Here is a 14,465-nt window from a genome sequence, read left to right on the forward strand (position 1 = left end):
GCAGGTTACAAGAGCCAGAGGGTCAATACTGTCTGGTAGCGGAAGGTAACTCGCCTGTTCTTGATAGTCCTCATTTCTGGTCCTTTACAAAGTGTGTTTTCAAGTTGAGTTGAATCCCTGGCACCCCAACGTTGTCTCGTCGCGTAGCCTTACAGGTGCAGAGGAGCGAGACAGGAACGCGATGGAGAAATCCTCCATCCAGAAGGACACTCCTTGGCCAGGAGATGACGACGACGTTCACGACCATGTGACCCAGAGAAGCCAAGGGTTCCTATCCCTCTTGAACGCCAGGATGTCCACAGAACTAATGTCACAGACGGTGGTGCTGCACGGTGCCGCGGGCGTCGGGAAGACCACGCTGGCCAAGAAGTGCATGCTGGACTGGACGCAGGCCGGCCAGGCCCGCGCCCGCCCCACCGCCCTCTACCTCAGCTGCAAGGCGCTCAGCCGCAGGGGGCCGTGCACCTTGGCGGAGCTGCTGGCCGACAGCGCCCCGGGCCCGCGCTGGGCCCTTCCGTGGCTGCTCGCGCGGGCGCGGACGCTCCTGCTGGTCATCGACGCTTTCGAGGAGCTGCGCGTGCCCGCCGCGGCGCTGGCGCGCGACCTGGGTGGCGACTGGGGCGCGCGGCGGCCGGCGCCCGTGCTCCTGGGGGGCCTGCTCAAGAGGAAGCTGCTCCCCGCGGCCACGCTCCTGGTGACCACGCGGCCCGAGGCCCTGGGGGAGCTGCGGCTGGTGGTGGAACAGCCGCTCCTGGTGGAGGTCGAGGGGCTCTCGGAGCCGGAGCGCAGGGCGTATCTGCGGCGACAGCTGGGAGGCGAGGCTCAGGCGCGGCGCGCTTGGCAGCTGATGAGAAGCAACGCGGCGCTGCTCCGCCTGGGCTCGGCGCCCGCTGTGTGCTGGATGCTGGGCGCCTGCCTGCGGCTGCCCGCGGACGAGGGCGACGACCCGGGCCGCACGTGCCGCACCGCCACGTCGCTGCTGCTGCGCTTCCTGTGCAGCCGGTTCGCGCACGTGCCGGGCAGCTGCCCGCGCCCGCGCCCCCGGGCCCCGCTGCGCGCCCTGTGCCTCCTGGCGGCCGAGGGCGTGTGGGCGCAGACCTCGCTGTTTGAGCCCCGGGACCTGCGCAGACTGGGCGTGCGCGAGGCCGACCTGCGCCCCTTCGTGGACCGGAGCCTCCTGCAGGAGAGCGGCGAGTGCGCGGGCTGCTACCGCTTCCTGCACCTGAGCCTGCAGCACCTCCTGGCGGCCGCGCTCTACGTCCTGGGCGGCGGTGAGGGCGGCCCCGGCTGGAGCGCTCGCGGGGTGCGGAGGCTGCTCTGCAAGGAGGAAGGGCGGCGGAACCCCCACCTGGCCCACGTGGGGCGCTTCTTGTTCGGCCTCGCCAACGAAGACAGGGTCAGGGAGCTGGGGGCCGCCTTCGGCTGCCCGGTGTCCACGGAGCTCAAGCGCGAGCTGCTGGCGTGCACCGTGAGGTCCCCCGAGAACGGCCCCTTCTCCTCGGTGACGGACACGAGGGAGACCTTGTGCCGTCTCTACGAATCGCAGGACGAACCGCTGGTGAAGGAAGCCGTGGCCCAGGTCACGGAAGTGTCCCTGCACTTGAAAGACCCCACGGACCTCGCGCACGCGTCCTTCTGCCTCAAGCATTGCGAGCGGCTGCAGAAACTGTGTCTGCGGGTGGAAAAGGGCGTGTTCCTGGACGACGACACCGCGTCGGGGTCCGAGGCCCGGGCTGCCGGGTAAGGAGCCTCACGGTTCACTTTGTTAATTGCCCCCGCCCTCAGCCTCCCACCCTGCGGCACCCGGAACCGGGCCGACTTCCCGCTCCGTGTGGCTGAGGGTCAGAACGGGTTCTGGCCAGAATTTCTCCTGCCAGCTTGCCACTCAAGGTGCAGGTCGTGATGTTCAGGTTAGGAATGGAACCTTAGTGTTAATGGGACCAGGTTCAGGGTATCCCTAGACCATCTGGATATTTCCTTAACAATTTTTTCCTTAACAATTGTTTTTAAAAATTTTTTTAATTAAAAATTTTAATGGTTATTTTTGAGACCGTGAGACACTGTGAGTGGGGAGGGGGGCAGAGAGAGAGACACACACACAATCCGAAGCAGGCTCCAGGCTCTGAGCTGCCAACGCAGAGCCCCACATGGGTCTCGAACCCAGGAACTGGGAGATCATGACCTGAGCCCAAGTCGGACGCTCACCCAACTGAGCCACCCAGGCGCCCCAATGATTCTCCTTTTCTCAAACTAGAGCCGCCATACCATACATCACACCCTCAGGACTTCTGTCTGGAAGTTTGTACTTTTTGACCACTTTGACCCATTTTATCCACATCCTGCCTCTGGCAACCACCAATCTGTTCTATGAGTTCGTGTTTGTTTCTTTTGGGTTCCATGTATAAGTGAGACCATTCAGTATTTGTCTTTCTGCCTTGCCAGGCTTACTTCACTTAGCGTAATGCTCCCGGGATCCATCCATGTTGCCACAAATGGCAAAATTTCCTTTTTTTTTTTTTTTTTGTGGCTGCATAATATTCTGTCGCATACACACACATTTTCTTTATCCATTCATCCATCAGTGGACACTTAGGTTGCTTCCCTATTTTGAGTATTGTAAATAATGGTGCCATGAACGTGGGAGGGCAGATATCTTTTCAAGATAGTGATTTCATTCTCTCCGGCAAAATAGCCAGAAATAGGATTCCTGGATCATAGTGTAGTTCTATTTTTTTTTTCAACTTTTTTTTTTTTTTTTTTTTTGGGACAGAGAGAGACAGAGCATGAACGGGGGAGGGGCAGAGAGAGAGAGAGACACAGAATCGGAAACAGGCTTCAGGCTCTGAGCCATCAGCCCAGAGCCTGACGCGGGGCTCGAACTCACGGACCGCGAGATCGTGACCTGGCTGAAGTCGGACGCTTAACCGACTGCGCCACCCAGGCGCCCCAGTGTAGTTCTATTTTTAAGGTTTTGAGGAACCTCCAGACATTTTCCATGGTGGCTGTGCCAATTTACATTCCCACCAACAGGGCGAGAGGATTCCCTTTTCTCCATATCCTCGCCAACACTTTTTTTTTCTTGTCTTTTGAGTCCAGCCATTCTGACAGATGCGAGGTGCATTTCCATGATGATGAGTGATGTTGAGCATCATTTCATGTGCCTGTTGGGCGTCTGAATGTCTTCTTTGGAAAAATGTCTTTTCAGATCCTCTACCCATTTTTAAGTCTTTTTTTTTTTTTTGACTTGTAGGTGTTCTTTACATGTTTTGGATATTAACCCCTTATCAGATGATATGATTTGCCAATATTTCCTCCCATTCCATAGGCTGCCTTTTCATTTTGTCGGTGGTTTCCTTTGTGGTACAGCCTGCCAGTTCCTACTCTTCCCATAAATGCTTTTCTTTGTTTTTTCTTTTAAATATAATTTATTGTCAGATTGGCTTCCATACAACACCCAGTGCTCATCCCAACAGGTGCCTGCCTCAATGCCCATCACTCACTTTCCCCTCTCCCCCACTCCCATCAACCCTCAGTTTGTTCTCTGTATTTAAGTCTCTTACGGTTTGTCTCCCTCCCTCTCTGTTTGTAACTATTTTCCCCTTCCCTTCCCCCATGGTCTTACGTTTCTCAAGATCCACATGTGAGTGAAAACATATGCTGTCTGTATTTTTCTGACTTATTTCACTTAGCATAATACCCTCCAGTTCCATCCACGTTGCTGCAAATGGCCAGATTTCATTCTTTCTCATTGCCATGTAGTATTCCATTGTATATATAAACCACATCTGTATCCATTTGTTGGTTGATGGACAATGTGGGCTCTTTCCATAATTTGGCTATTGTTGAAAGTGCTGCCATACATGGTTTTCAGCAGACGCTCTTGTCCATCCCTTCCTTCTAGGTCACAGTATGACCATCTCTCTCTCCAGCTCTGGGCGGATCTCTGCTTGGTGTTCAGTTCAAACAAGAGCCTGTGCTTCTTGGATGTGAGCCAAAGCTTCTTGAGTCCCTCCTCCGTGAGGATTCTTTGTGAGCAAATAACCCGTGTCACCTGTCATCTCCAGAAAGTGGTGTGAGTAGAAACTAATCCCCAGGCATTTTTAATGTGGCAGCAGTCTGGATGCCTGACCAGGCTGACTAACCGGGTGCCCAGAATACAACATGTTGACATGGCTCCTAGTGAAAGAATTGTATGTTACCTTGAGTTATTTTCATGAAACTTAGCCAAGTGTTTGGAGGTTTCCATACATCTGCTATGGGCATAGTTGAAACTCTCCTATAGGAAATATAGGTACATGCATGTCAGAAGGAGACCCAGGGGGAAATTGGGGGAAACAGTTGTTTTGTTTTTTTTTTTTAAATATGAAATTTATTGTCAAATTGGTTTCCATACAACACTCAGTGCTCATCCCAACAGGTGCCCTCCTCAATACCTGTCACCTCCCCTCCCCTCCCTCCCACCCCCCATCAACCCTCAGTTTGTTCTCAGTTTTTTTTTTTAATTTTTTTTTTAACGTTTATTCATTTTTGAGACAGAGAGAGACAGAGCATGAACGGGGGAGGGTCAGAGAGAGGGAGACACAGAATCCGAAACAAGCTCCAGGCTCTGAGCTGTCAGCACAGAGCCTGACGCGGGGCTCGAACTCACGGACCGCGAGATCATGACCCGAGCCGAAGTCGGCTGCTTAACCGACTGAGCCACCCAGGCGCCCCTGTTCTCAGTTTTTAAGAGTCTCTTACGGTTTGGCTCCCTCCCTCTTGGGAGAAACAGTTTTAAATAATGTGAATAAGGAAGCGTTGATAGGGCAATGGTGAATTTATAACTGGTATGTGGGATGGGATTGAGAAAGGAGTCCAGGTAGTGAGGTAGGTTGGGGCACAAGTAAATCATGATGGGGCCGCCTGGGCAGGTGACTGTTAGGGTATTCTTTAAAACCAATACATGTGCAAGTGATAAACTTTAGAAGTTGTGTTCAAAATTACAGACTGCTACACTGCTGAAACTCCCTACCATCACCTTCTCCAAACCAACATGCCTTAGAAAGTTTACTTAAGCCACCCGAAATGTTGTGCTATATACTTGGAAGGAATAGCTCTGGCAAACATCAGTTGACTGTACCTGGTGATGTCAGGAGATCGGTAGCTTGCTTTTCTCAGAATGCCACGGGACTTGTGTGTTCAAAGTGATCTGACATAGGTTGGTGCCTGGAAAGATGTTAGTTTCTTCTGTATAGCCTTGAAAGTTTACATTGGTCTGGTTTTATAAGGCTTTACATGAGAAAACAAGAATTCGATGGCACCCATAACCTGTTCCACTAAGAGTTTTGGACAATGTAAGCAGAGGTCCTGAACAGCCGGCATCCGCCTTACTCTGGCACTCGGTGCTGAAAATTTCATTTTGAGGCCTCTTTTGGATAAACTGATGGGAATGTTCGTTATCTAAACATGAAGGGTCATGCGTTATTAGACCAGTTGTGGGTTTAGGGAGTGTTTTACAACAGGGGGATGGAGTGCCAGGTTTGGAGGTACAAAAACAGGAGAAGAACCTCTAAAAATATAAGTGTAAATGAAGATCTGCAATTACAGGGTAGAAGAGGCAGTCGTGGCAGGTGTTGAGTCGATGTCAAATTAGGATTCGTTAATGATGCCTCAGAAAGGCCCTGAAAGAAAAATTTCCCCCAGTTATTTCCTGCTGTGCACACAGGATAACTTAGGAGCTAGATTTCATGATGCATAACACCAGGTTGATTAACTCTTACTCTGAAGAAGGTGGCATAGAGTCCAGATGCCAGAAACAAAAAATCTTATTATTTTTTTTTTTTAGTGCTGAATTGTTTCTTGAAGTCCACAGTTGGATTGGAGGAAATTCATGTTCTACTCCATTTAAGATTTCTTGTAATCCTATTTAACATTCCACAATCCATGATTTGGCTATTGTTGATAGCGCTGCTATAAACACGGGGGTGCAGGCGCCCCTTGGAATCAGCATGTTTGTATCCTTTGGATAAGTACCTAATAGTTCAATTGCTGGGTCGTAGGGTGGTTCTATTTTTAACTTCTTGAGGAACCTCCATACTGTTCTCCAGAGTGGCTGCATCGGTTTGCATTCCCACCAGCAGTGCACGAGGGTTCCCCTTTCTCGGCATCCTTGCCAATGTCTGCGGTCTCCCGACTTGTTAACTTTAGCCGATGTGGCAAGCATCGGGTGACTCTTCATGGCCCATACCCTCAAGGAGTCTAGTTTGTTTTCTAACTCATAAACCATAACGTGCTGTAGCCTTAGTGGAAACACCTTTGTGGAAATGGAAACGGCTACCGGGAGTGGCAGTCAGAAATCCTTTATTCCTGGGGCGCCTGGGTGGCTCAGTCAGTTAAGCGTCTGACTTCGGCTCAGGTCATGATCTCGCGGTCCGTGAGTTCGAGCCCCGCGTCGGGCTCTGTGCTGACAACTCAGAGCCTGGAGCCTGTTTCAGATCCTGTGTCTCCCTCTCTCTGACCCTCCCCCATTCATGCTCTGTCTCTATCTCAAAAATAAATAAACGTTAAAAAAAAATTTTTTTTAAATAATAAAAGAAATCCTTTATTCTTGCTAGGGAAGGTCAGTAGACATTGAGGGTGAGGGGAAGAAGGCTGTGAGCTGAAGGAGACACAGGGCAGGACACAAAAACACAAGGAGAGCTCATTTCATCAGCATGAACTAAGACAACAGTGATGACCCCTTCAGCCGTCCTTGCTTTTCTTCTTTCCAGCCATCACTCTATTGACTCGCTCTCCTCGTCCGCTTTCCTGACCATCTTCCCCCGTCCACCTTGACCCCAAGACTGCTCACCTCTCTGTGTCCACAGCACTCAAGACGGAACCCCTTTTTGTTTTTCCCTAGGATCAAAAAGGTCTCCCCTGCCGATGCTTATCGGAACTTGTGTCTAGCTGTCATTGGTAAGAAGACTCTGACCTACCTGGTCCTGGAAGGTGGTGGCCACAGTGACAAGCTGCTGCTGCTGTTGTGTGAGCCACTGAAACACTCCAGATGTAACCTGCAGTATCTGAGATAGATCTCCCGGTCCTTGCTTTTCTCAGCAGTCATCTGATGCCGTGCGCTAGCTACCCCATGCCCCTGGGTGAACGGGAAAGGAGACAGACCTACTCGGATCGGATGCCACGTTAAACAGGGGACGTAGTCTCGAACAGAGGCAGAAACCCCATCCACATTCTTTTTTCTCCAGCTAGCTCGTCTTGTGCATTGAATAACGAGCCCCGAGGGCAAAGAAACACCCAGAATTCCGCACTGTCCTCTGGCTCAGGGACATGGTGTCTTAGACTCCAGGTTGTCTACATGGTAGGATTCAGAGCAACCATCAACCCTAACTGACCACTCAGCAATACCACAGAAGCATCAAGTATCCTGGCTGCTGGTATTTCACTGATTTGAGCAATTCCTCAGAGACCGCCCCCCACCCCCATGAGCACTCTGATGATCATCACCCACCTAGGGAACCGTTTTTCCTTCCTTTGGTTTAGTTGGGTGGCAGCCTGAGGTACAGGCTAGCAGCACAGGTTTGTTTTGTTTTGTTTTGTTTTTGGATTTGAGCTCACTTCCAAATACCATTTTTTACCTCTAGGATTCTGAGTTGTTTCCTCATCCATAAAACGGGGTCTTGAGCATTGAATGAAACAGGAATATGACCTGCTTTGCACAGGGGGCAGACACAAAGGGTAGCTCTTTCCCTATGGATGATTTTTGATGTTGTTCCTCATTTAATTAGAAAAAAATGTTACTCTAAAGTTTTGTTAAGTGATGTTTCTAAATGGGTACACTAAACCTTGGCAAATGTCTGAATCAGAATCTCCCACTTAGGTTCACAGGATTTGAGACCCTTCACATTCCACCCTGTCTGTATTCCAATGACTTAAGCAAATTTATAACCTCTTCATTCTAGGGTAATCTCTGAGGCCAGAAAGGTACTAATTTTAAGAACTCCCTATGGGGCGCCTGGGTGGCTCAGTTGGTGAAGCGTCTGACCTTGGCTCAGGTCATGATCTTGTGGTTTGTGAGTTGGAGCCCCGCCTCGGGCCCTGTGCTGACAGCTCGGAGCGTGGAGCCTGCTTCCGATTCTGTGTCTCATCTCTCTCTGCCCCTCCCCCGCTCATGCTCTGTTTCTCAATAATAAACGTTAATTTTTTTTTTTTTAAAGGCAGTTTCACCTTTTGGGATGAGCACTGGGTGTTGTATGGAAACCAATTTGACAATAAATTTCATATTTAAAAAAAAAGGCAGAGTTTGAGCAGTAACAGGCCACGTTAGTGAAACTTCATGCCTAATTGTATTATAGATTTTTTTCTCTTACATGAGGTTGGATATTGATCAAATGGCATTGGGGACATTTGAAGAAGCAAAGGAGATCAATTCTCAGTACTAATTCAGGTCAGGGTTGGGCACATATTGGAGTAGAATGAAATGGAAATCCAGTATATAGTCTTCAGGGAAGCATAGTAAGCTGATGTGGCCTCTCTGTCCTCCCAGAAGAATGGCTTTCCCCCATTTATCTTACAGGCTGGGATCCTGTTCTGACATCACTCAGCAGTGGGCTTATTTCTTCTCAGCCCTTGAAGTCAACTAGTCCCTCACATGCCTGAACCTCACAGCAAATGAGCTTACAGATGAGAGTGCCAGGTTGCTGTGCAAGACTCTGAGACACCCCAAGTGCTTCCTGCAGAGGCTGTAGTAAGTGCTGCCTCTGTTCCCATGGAGCATCTCCACACTAGGTCTGGGGCCACATAGGGAACAGCACTGGTAACACCTGGATTTGCTGGGCGACCCATATGGGGCTTCCCCGACATAGACCCCTAGCTCTCAGTTTTGGTCCCAGGTGGATAATTCAAGCATCTTTCTTGCCCTTCTCCCATTCCTGGTCCTTCGGGCTTTGATCATGAGCACATGTTATAGGGGGTGCTGAATTAACAAGAAGGGATGTCAGCCAAGAAGGCTGGGCTTTGGAAATGTTCTCACGTTCTTGCTACTTGTGTGGTGCTTTTGCAGGTTAGAAAACTGTCATCTTACAGAAGCCTGTTGCGAGGAGCTCTCTTCTGCTTTGATCGTCAACCAGGTGCTGACATACCTGTGCTTGGCCAACAACAACCTTGGGGATGGTGGGGTGAAACTTTTATGTGGGGGTCTGAGTCACCCTGTCAACTACAGAACCTGGTTTAAGTCTGTGTGTGTGCGCACCTGCATTCAGGTAGGACAGATAGGAGAGCACTTGATGATTCTACGTGAATGAAATTGGCGAGACCCTGGTACAAATTAGGGAAAGGACAGATAGAAACAGATAGGGATATTCACATGCCTTTCAGAGCAGGGCTTACCTTCTGACCTCTTCCTATGTCGGAAATTTGGGATAGACAGTTGGTTCTCGGGTCTGATGTTTTGTGTATGTTTTTAAAGTCCACATGACCTACTTGTTCCTATAACTGTGAAGGGGTTGAGTTATGTGGTAGGGTTCAATACTTTCTTTCTTTCCTGCAAATGGCTAGATGGTAAAGATTTTAGACTTTATGGGCCATAGGGTCTCTCTTGCAAGTATTCAACTGTGCCATTGCTGAGCTGAACATGTAAGGAAATGAAGTGTGGTTGTGTTACACTAAAACCTTATTCACCAGAAACAGGTGGTGGGCTGGATTTGACCCATGGGCTGTAATTTGCTGATCCTTGTTATATGGGAATAATCCCAGCATGGGATACCTGTTCCCATTAGAAGCATAGTTAGGGTAACATTCAACAGACTGGGCAGAGTTAGAGGCTTATTTCTGTTCAGATTTTTTTTTCTTGGCTTTGATTTCCCTGAGCTCCTTATTCTCCTGGGGGCACTTCTGTCTGCCCATTAGCCTTATGGCTTCTAGCTGGATTAATCTAGGCTCTCCTTTAATCCAGATGTGCTCCAGTCATTTAAGGCTAAAAAGAGAAAACAAGTTTTCGGCTTATAGTGGCATATAAAGAAAATGAAAAGATCTAATGAATACTGTTTAGGTAGGATATAGGAAGAACACAAAATTCTACAAGGCTGTCTGTGTAGTGACATCATCATGTCTTTAGAGTTGGCTTAGGCATCTAAACAAAAAATGTCCAGGGGCGCCTGGGTGGTGCAGTCAGTTAAGCATCCTACTTTGGCTCAGGTCATGATCTCGCGGTTCGTGAGTTTGAGCCCCTTGTCAGGCTCTGTGCTGACAGCTCAGAGCCTGGAGCCTGCTTTGGATTCTGTGTGTGTCTCTCTTTCTCTGCCCCTCTACTGCTTGTGCTATCTCTCAAAAATAAATAAATGTCAAATTTTAAATAAAAAATGTCCAGTGCTCGTTAAGCTAACTCACTGTGTGCGAGGAACTTTACTAAATTTTACAAAGATTTTTAAAAAATTCTTACAACCCATGAGATAGTTACCTTTATTTCAGATTTACTAATTGGAAAACCAACACTTAGCCACTTAGCTTGCCTGTGGTCACATCTATGTGGTAGGTATAAAGCCCCCTCTAGAAACTGAAATGCCAAAGATCATTACTTTAAATACATAGAGTTGATGTTGGACCAAGCCTCCACTTAGCCTACAAAACTCAATCTTATATTTTGTTTGAGTTCCCCTCCCTAAACTTCTCGGGTTCACCGATGACTTTAGGATTTCACATACTACAAAGCATGGTGTCTTTTGGTCTAGTTATCATCCCTGAACTTCAGGGTCTGTGGCCACGGTTGCAATTATGCCATGGTTGGGGCACAGGGCTGGGACGGTTGATTACAGACCCACCTGTCTAAATGTACCATGTGACCATCCTTCTGTGTGGTCTGGCCTCCTAGTCAGAGGGCTTTGTAGAAACCTAAGCTTGTAGGAAAGTCTACAGAGTTTAAACGACAAACCCAGTCACTAGGTATCCGGAAACTTGAGCTTTTGGTACACCACAGTCCTGTTGGGATGATTTAAATACAAGCCATGAAATAAAATCTCTCTGTCTCTCTACAGCAAGAGTAGAACCCTGGTGGCCTAACCACACAGAAAATAAATGGGACCTCAGATTCAGTCTTGGGTCTGTCTGACCCTAGAGCCTAAGCTCTTGACTTATAGGACATGCTGCTGTTCTAGGAACATCTGTATCTTAAGCGTATGTCTGTGTCTGCATAATAAAAGGTGGCAGACAAAGGTCAGTTGAACCCTCTAACACTCAGGCAGGGTGGGCATGATGTAATGATTTCACGTGCACGTTTTCACGTACAGGCCTGCCTGAAAGTCTGTAGCTCACAGTGGAAGGTGTGTGCTGTTGGAAGGAGCAACCACTTTGCAGGGCGTAAGTCAGAAGGATCCAACGGTCTTTGCAGGTCATCACGTTGCAACATAACCAGACGTGGCTGTAGACACCTCTCAAAGCTGCTCCAGGAAGACTCCAGCTTAACAAACTTGGATCTGGGGTTCAGCCCCATAGCTACGGGACCGTGGTATCTCTGCGAGGCCTTGAAGAAGCCAAATTGTAACCTAAGATGTCGCGGGTAGGTACTTTGGCTCGTTTTTTAAGGTGCTGTGGAGATACGTAATCTTCCTGAGGTGTTTTAGAATGCAGACTGCAATAGTCTCTCCCCTCCAATTTAGGAGGCAAATCCCTGCAGAAATCCTAAGCACCCGGTTTACCTGTATTGACAGTCATTCAGAGGGCCTGGAGGAGTAGGCTAGAGGTGTGGACAGCCCCCAGTAGAGTGGGCTTCAGGGGCACACAGCTTCTGTGTAAGCAGGATCCAGTGAGCAGGACACAGTGGGCCTGCCTCAACTCAGTGATCAGGGGACCATGGATGGATACTGCCCCCAGGAAAGGCAGTGACTCCATCGATGATGGTAGGCTCCACACCACCTTCTCCCTCCCACGTCTCGGTCAACTGCATCTCACTGATGCAAAGTACTTTGCAACTAGAACACTATTGGAAAGAGAATCTGGGTCATGTAACAGCTTCCCTGCCCTTGCGGAGATGAGAAAGTACACTAGAACGCAGGGTGATTCTGTTTAACATCTTGGCTGTACTGGAGAACTCTTAAAATTCCTGATGGTCAGGCTGCCTCCCAAAACTGATGAAATTTAGGGGAAGTGGAACCCGGCATCCAAGTCTTCAGAGGTATTCCAGACGATTCCAGTTTTCACGAAGTTTGAGCTCCCTTGAATTAGACGTTGGGGAAGACGCTGAACAAGCAAATCCAGTGTCCACAGGTTAGGGTTGATCTTTTTTTTGATCATGGAACGAGGACCTGGCATCCTAGCCGAGGTATTGAACAGGGGCTCTGACCTCAAACTGGGGTTCAGATGCCATCTGATACTCATTGGCAGTGACATCCGATGTTCCAATTTCCCCTTTATGGAATGCGTGATTCTATAGGATTCCTCCTCACGATTTCACACCTAACGCATTTATGGAGTTACTTTGTGGGCTCATCAATCTCGCGATAAAGTTTCATGCAGCAGGTGCGTGAATCCATATTTATTACAGAATCTCAGAGTGTTCCCTGTGACCAAGGCTCTTTGTGTCTACCTTCATCTCAGGCTTTTTTTCCCAGCTTGGGGCGCATCTTCAACTGACTTTTCAGTTCCCAGAACACACCCAGCTCCTTCCCACTGTGCAAAGTCTTTGTTCTTACTCTTTGGTTTCCTTTGTTCTGGGTAGAGCACTCAGACCCTTCAATTTGCAGAGATATCTGCTAACATTTCACTTCTTAGCTTGGCTATTATAGGGGGCAACAAACTAGTTTCGATCATTCCAGATCTCCTGATTATCCTGCCATGGTACACACATGGCATTTTCCTACCCAGTCACTGGGTCTATAAGTCTCTTAAAAAATGTGTATTTTTGTCAGGCATGGAGTGTGTGCATATGTGTGAGTAGGGGAGGGGCAGAGAGAGAATCCCAAGCAGGCTTTGCGCTGTTAGCTCAGAGCCTGACATGGGGCTTGAACTCATGAACTGTGAGATCCTGACCTGACCCAAAATCAAGAAATGGATGCTTAACTGACTGAGCCACCCAGCTGCCCCTATAATTTGTTAAATTGAAAATTCACACAATATAAAATCTGCCATTTAAAAGTGTATAACTTGGTGGCTTTTGCTATACTTATTATCTGTTTTATCACCCCAAATGGGGACTCCAGACCTCTTGGCCCCTGGTGACATCTATTTTCTGTCTCCATTCTATACCTATCTTGCTATCCATATACAATTCAGTATATTCCGTATAAACAGAGTCCTACATACAGTAAGTAGCTTTTCGTGTTGGGCTTCTTTCAGTGAGTATATTTTCTTTTTTCTTTTTTTTTTTTTAATATATGAAATTTATTGTCAAATTGGTTTCCATACAACACCCAGTGCTCAGTGAGTATATTTTCAAGATTGATCTACACTTAAGCAGGTATAAATCCTTCATTCCTTTATATGGCGGAACAATATCCCATTGTAGGGATCTACCACAATTTGTTAATCCATTTATCCATTGTGAGTTTTATTTCCGAGGGGGATGGAATTTATTTCTTGTATCTGCAGTGCCTGTTACAGCACCTGGGGCAGCAGAATGATGGTTAGCGATGTGGGGCATAGACGTGCAGATGGTTCAGAACTCAAGGGTACATGGCTGAGGGGGCGGTCTGGCTTGAGTCAGCCCACTGGGCTCTTTATAAGCTAGCATGAACCGTATCAACCATAAAGGGTCCCACCCTCTGTTTCCCACTGGCAAACGCATCTTTTAGTCTAGGAAGAGCTCTAGAACAAGGAGGCGAGGAACGGAGGCGATGTTCACATACCATGCCTTACTGAGTATAATTGATTCACTGGAAAGTCTAGGACAAAACAGTCCATCTCTTCACCAACTAGAAGGCTTCTGTCCTCTTCTTCCTGCTTTCCTTTCGCACCTCACGTTCATTTTGAGACCCCTTCTTCCAGACATCTAGCAGATGACCATCGACACCTCCAGTGCTTAACGCTCGCATTGAGGCCACCAACTCTCCCGTGGAGTGTGGCATGATCCCTGAGATGGTCCTTGATTTCCTGAAGTTTGTTCTCAACCCATCTCCCTGAAGTACCTGTCAAGCTTCAAGCCAGACCACGGGCAGCTGCTTCAAAAGACCCAAAAGCTCCTTCCCTGTGCCACTGCAGGTCAAATCTGAAGGTTTTTCCAGGAGTCTACAAGACCCTCCCCCAGCTTGGCATTTCAGCTACAGTGAAATTGTATCAGTGGCTTAGGCCCCCCACTTACCATAATGGCCCACTCTCCTCCTTTTACTTTTTTTCTCCTATCATCTCCCCAATGAGGGATTCACCAACCACCATAAAGCTACCAAATGCTTCTCTGGCCAGTTGACCCTAATCCTGCTAATGTGGCTTCTCTACCACCATCCACTGTCTTCCGCATTCTGAGGGAAGTCTGATGTCACTAAAATAAGCTCCATGAAGAAAAT

General features: G+C 48.4%; 1 protein-coding gene and 1 long non-coding RNA gene across 5 annotated transcripts in view; one reads left to right on the plus strand and one right to left on the minus strand.

Moving 5' to 3' along the window:
- LOC102961025 (NACHT, LRR and PYD domains-containing protein 7-like) lies at positions 1-11,428 on the plus strand. Of its 4 annotated transcripts, XR_006211936.1 has the most exons (6): positions 1-1,740; positions 3,902-4,072; positions 6,881-7,554; positions 8,552-8,722; positions 9,038-9,104; positions 11,360-11,428. XR_006211936.1 is itself a non-coding variant. In XM_042969613.1 (3 exons), the coding sequence occupies exons 1-3, from the start codon at positions 182-184 to the stop codon at positions 7,050-7,052; spliced, it is 1,902 nt and encodes a 633-aa protein (XP_042825547.1). In that variant the 5' UTR covers positions 1-181; the 3' UTR covers positions 7,053-8,006. The 4 variants fall into 4 exon arrangements, 1 of the variants encoding a protein (XP_042825547.1); XR_006211935.1 differs by lacking the exon at positions 11,360-11,428 and having other exon boundaries at positions 9,038-9,515; XR_006211937.1 differs by lacking the exon at positions 11,360-11,428 and having other exon boundaries at positions 8,602-8,722; positions 9,038-9,515.
- LOC122234163 overlaps positions 7,037-14,465 on the minus strand; it is a 22,594-nt gene continuing 15,165 nt past the window's right edge. Inside the window, exon 3 of the long non-coding RNA XR_006211938.1 lies at positions 7,037-7,114. This is a non-coding gene — a long non-coding RNA (uncharacterized LOC122234163). The remainder of the gene's footprint in view (positions 7,115-14,465) is intronic.

The sequence above is a fragment of the Panthera tigris genome, chromosome E2 (assembly GCF_018350195.1).
Source record: "Panthera tigris isolate Pti1 chromosome E2, P.tigris_Pti1_mat1.1, whole genome shotgun sequence".
Classification (NCBI taxonomy): domain Eukaryota; kingdom Metazoa; phylum Chordata; class Mammalia; order Carnivora; family Felidae; genus Panthera; species Panthera tigris.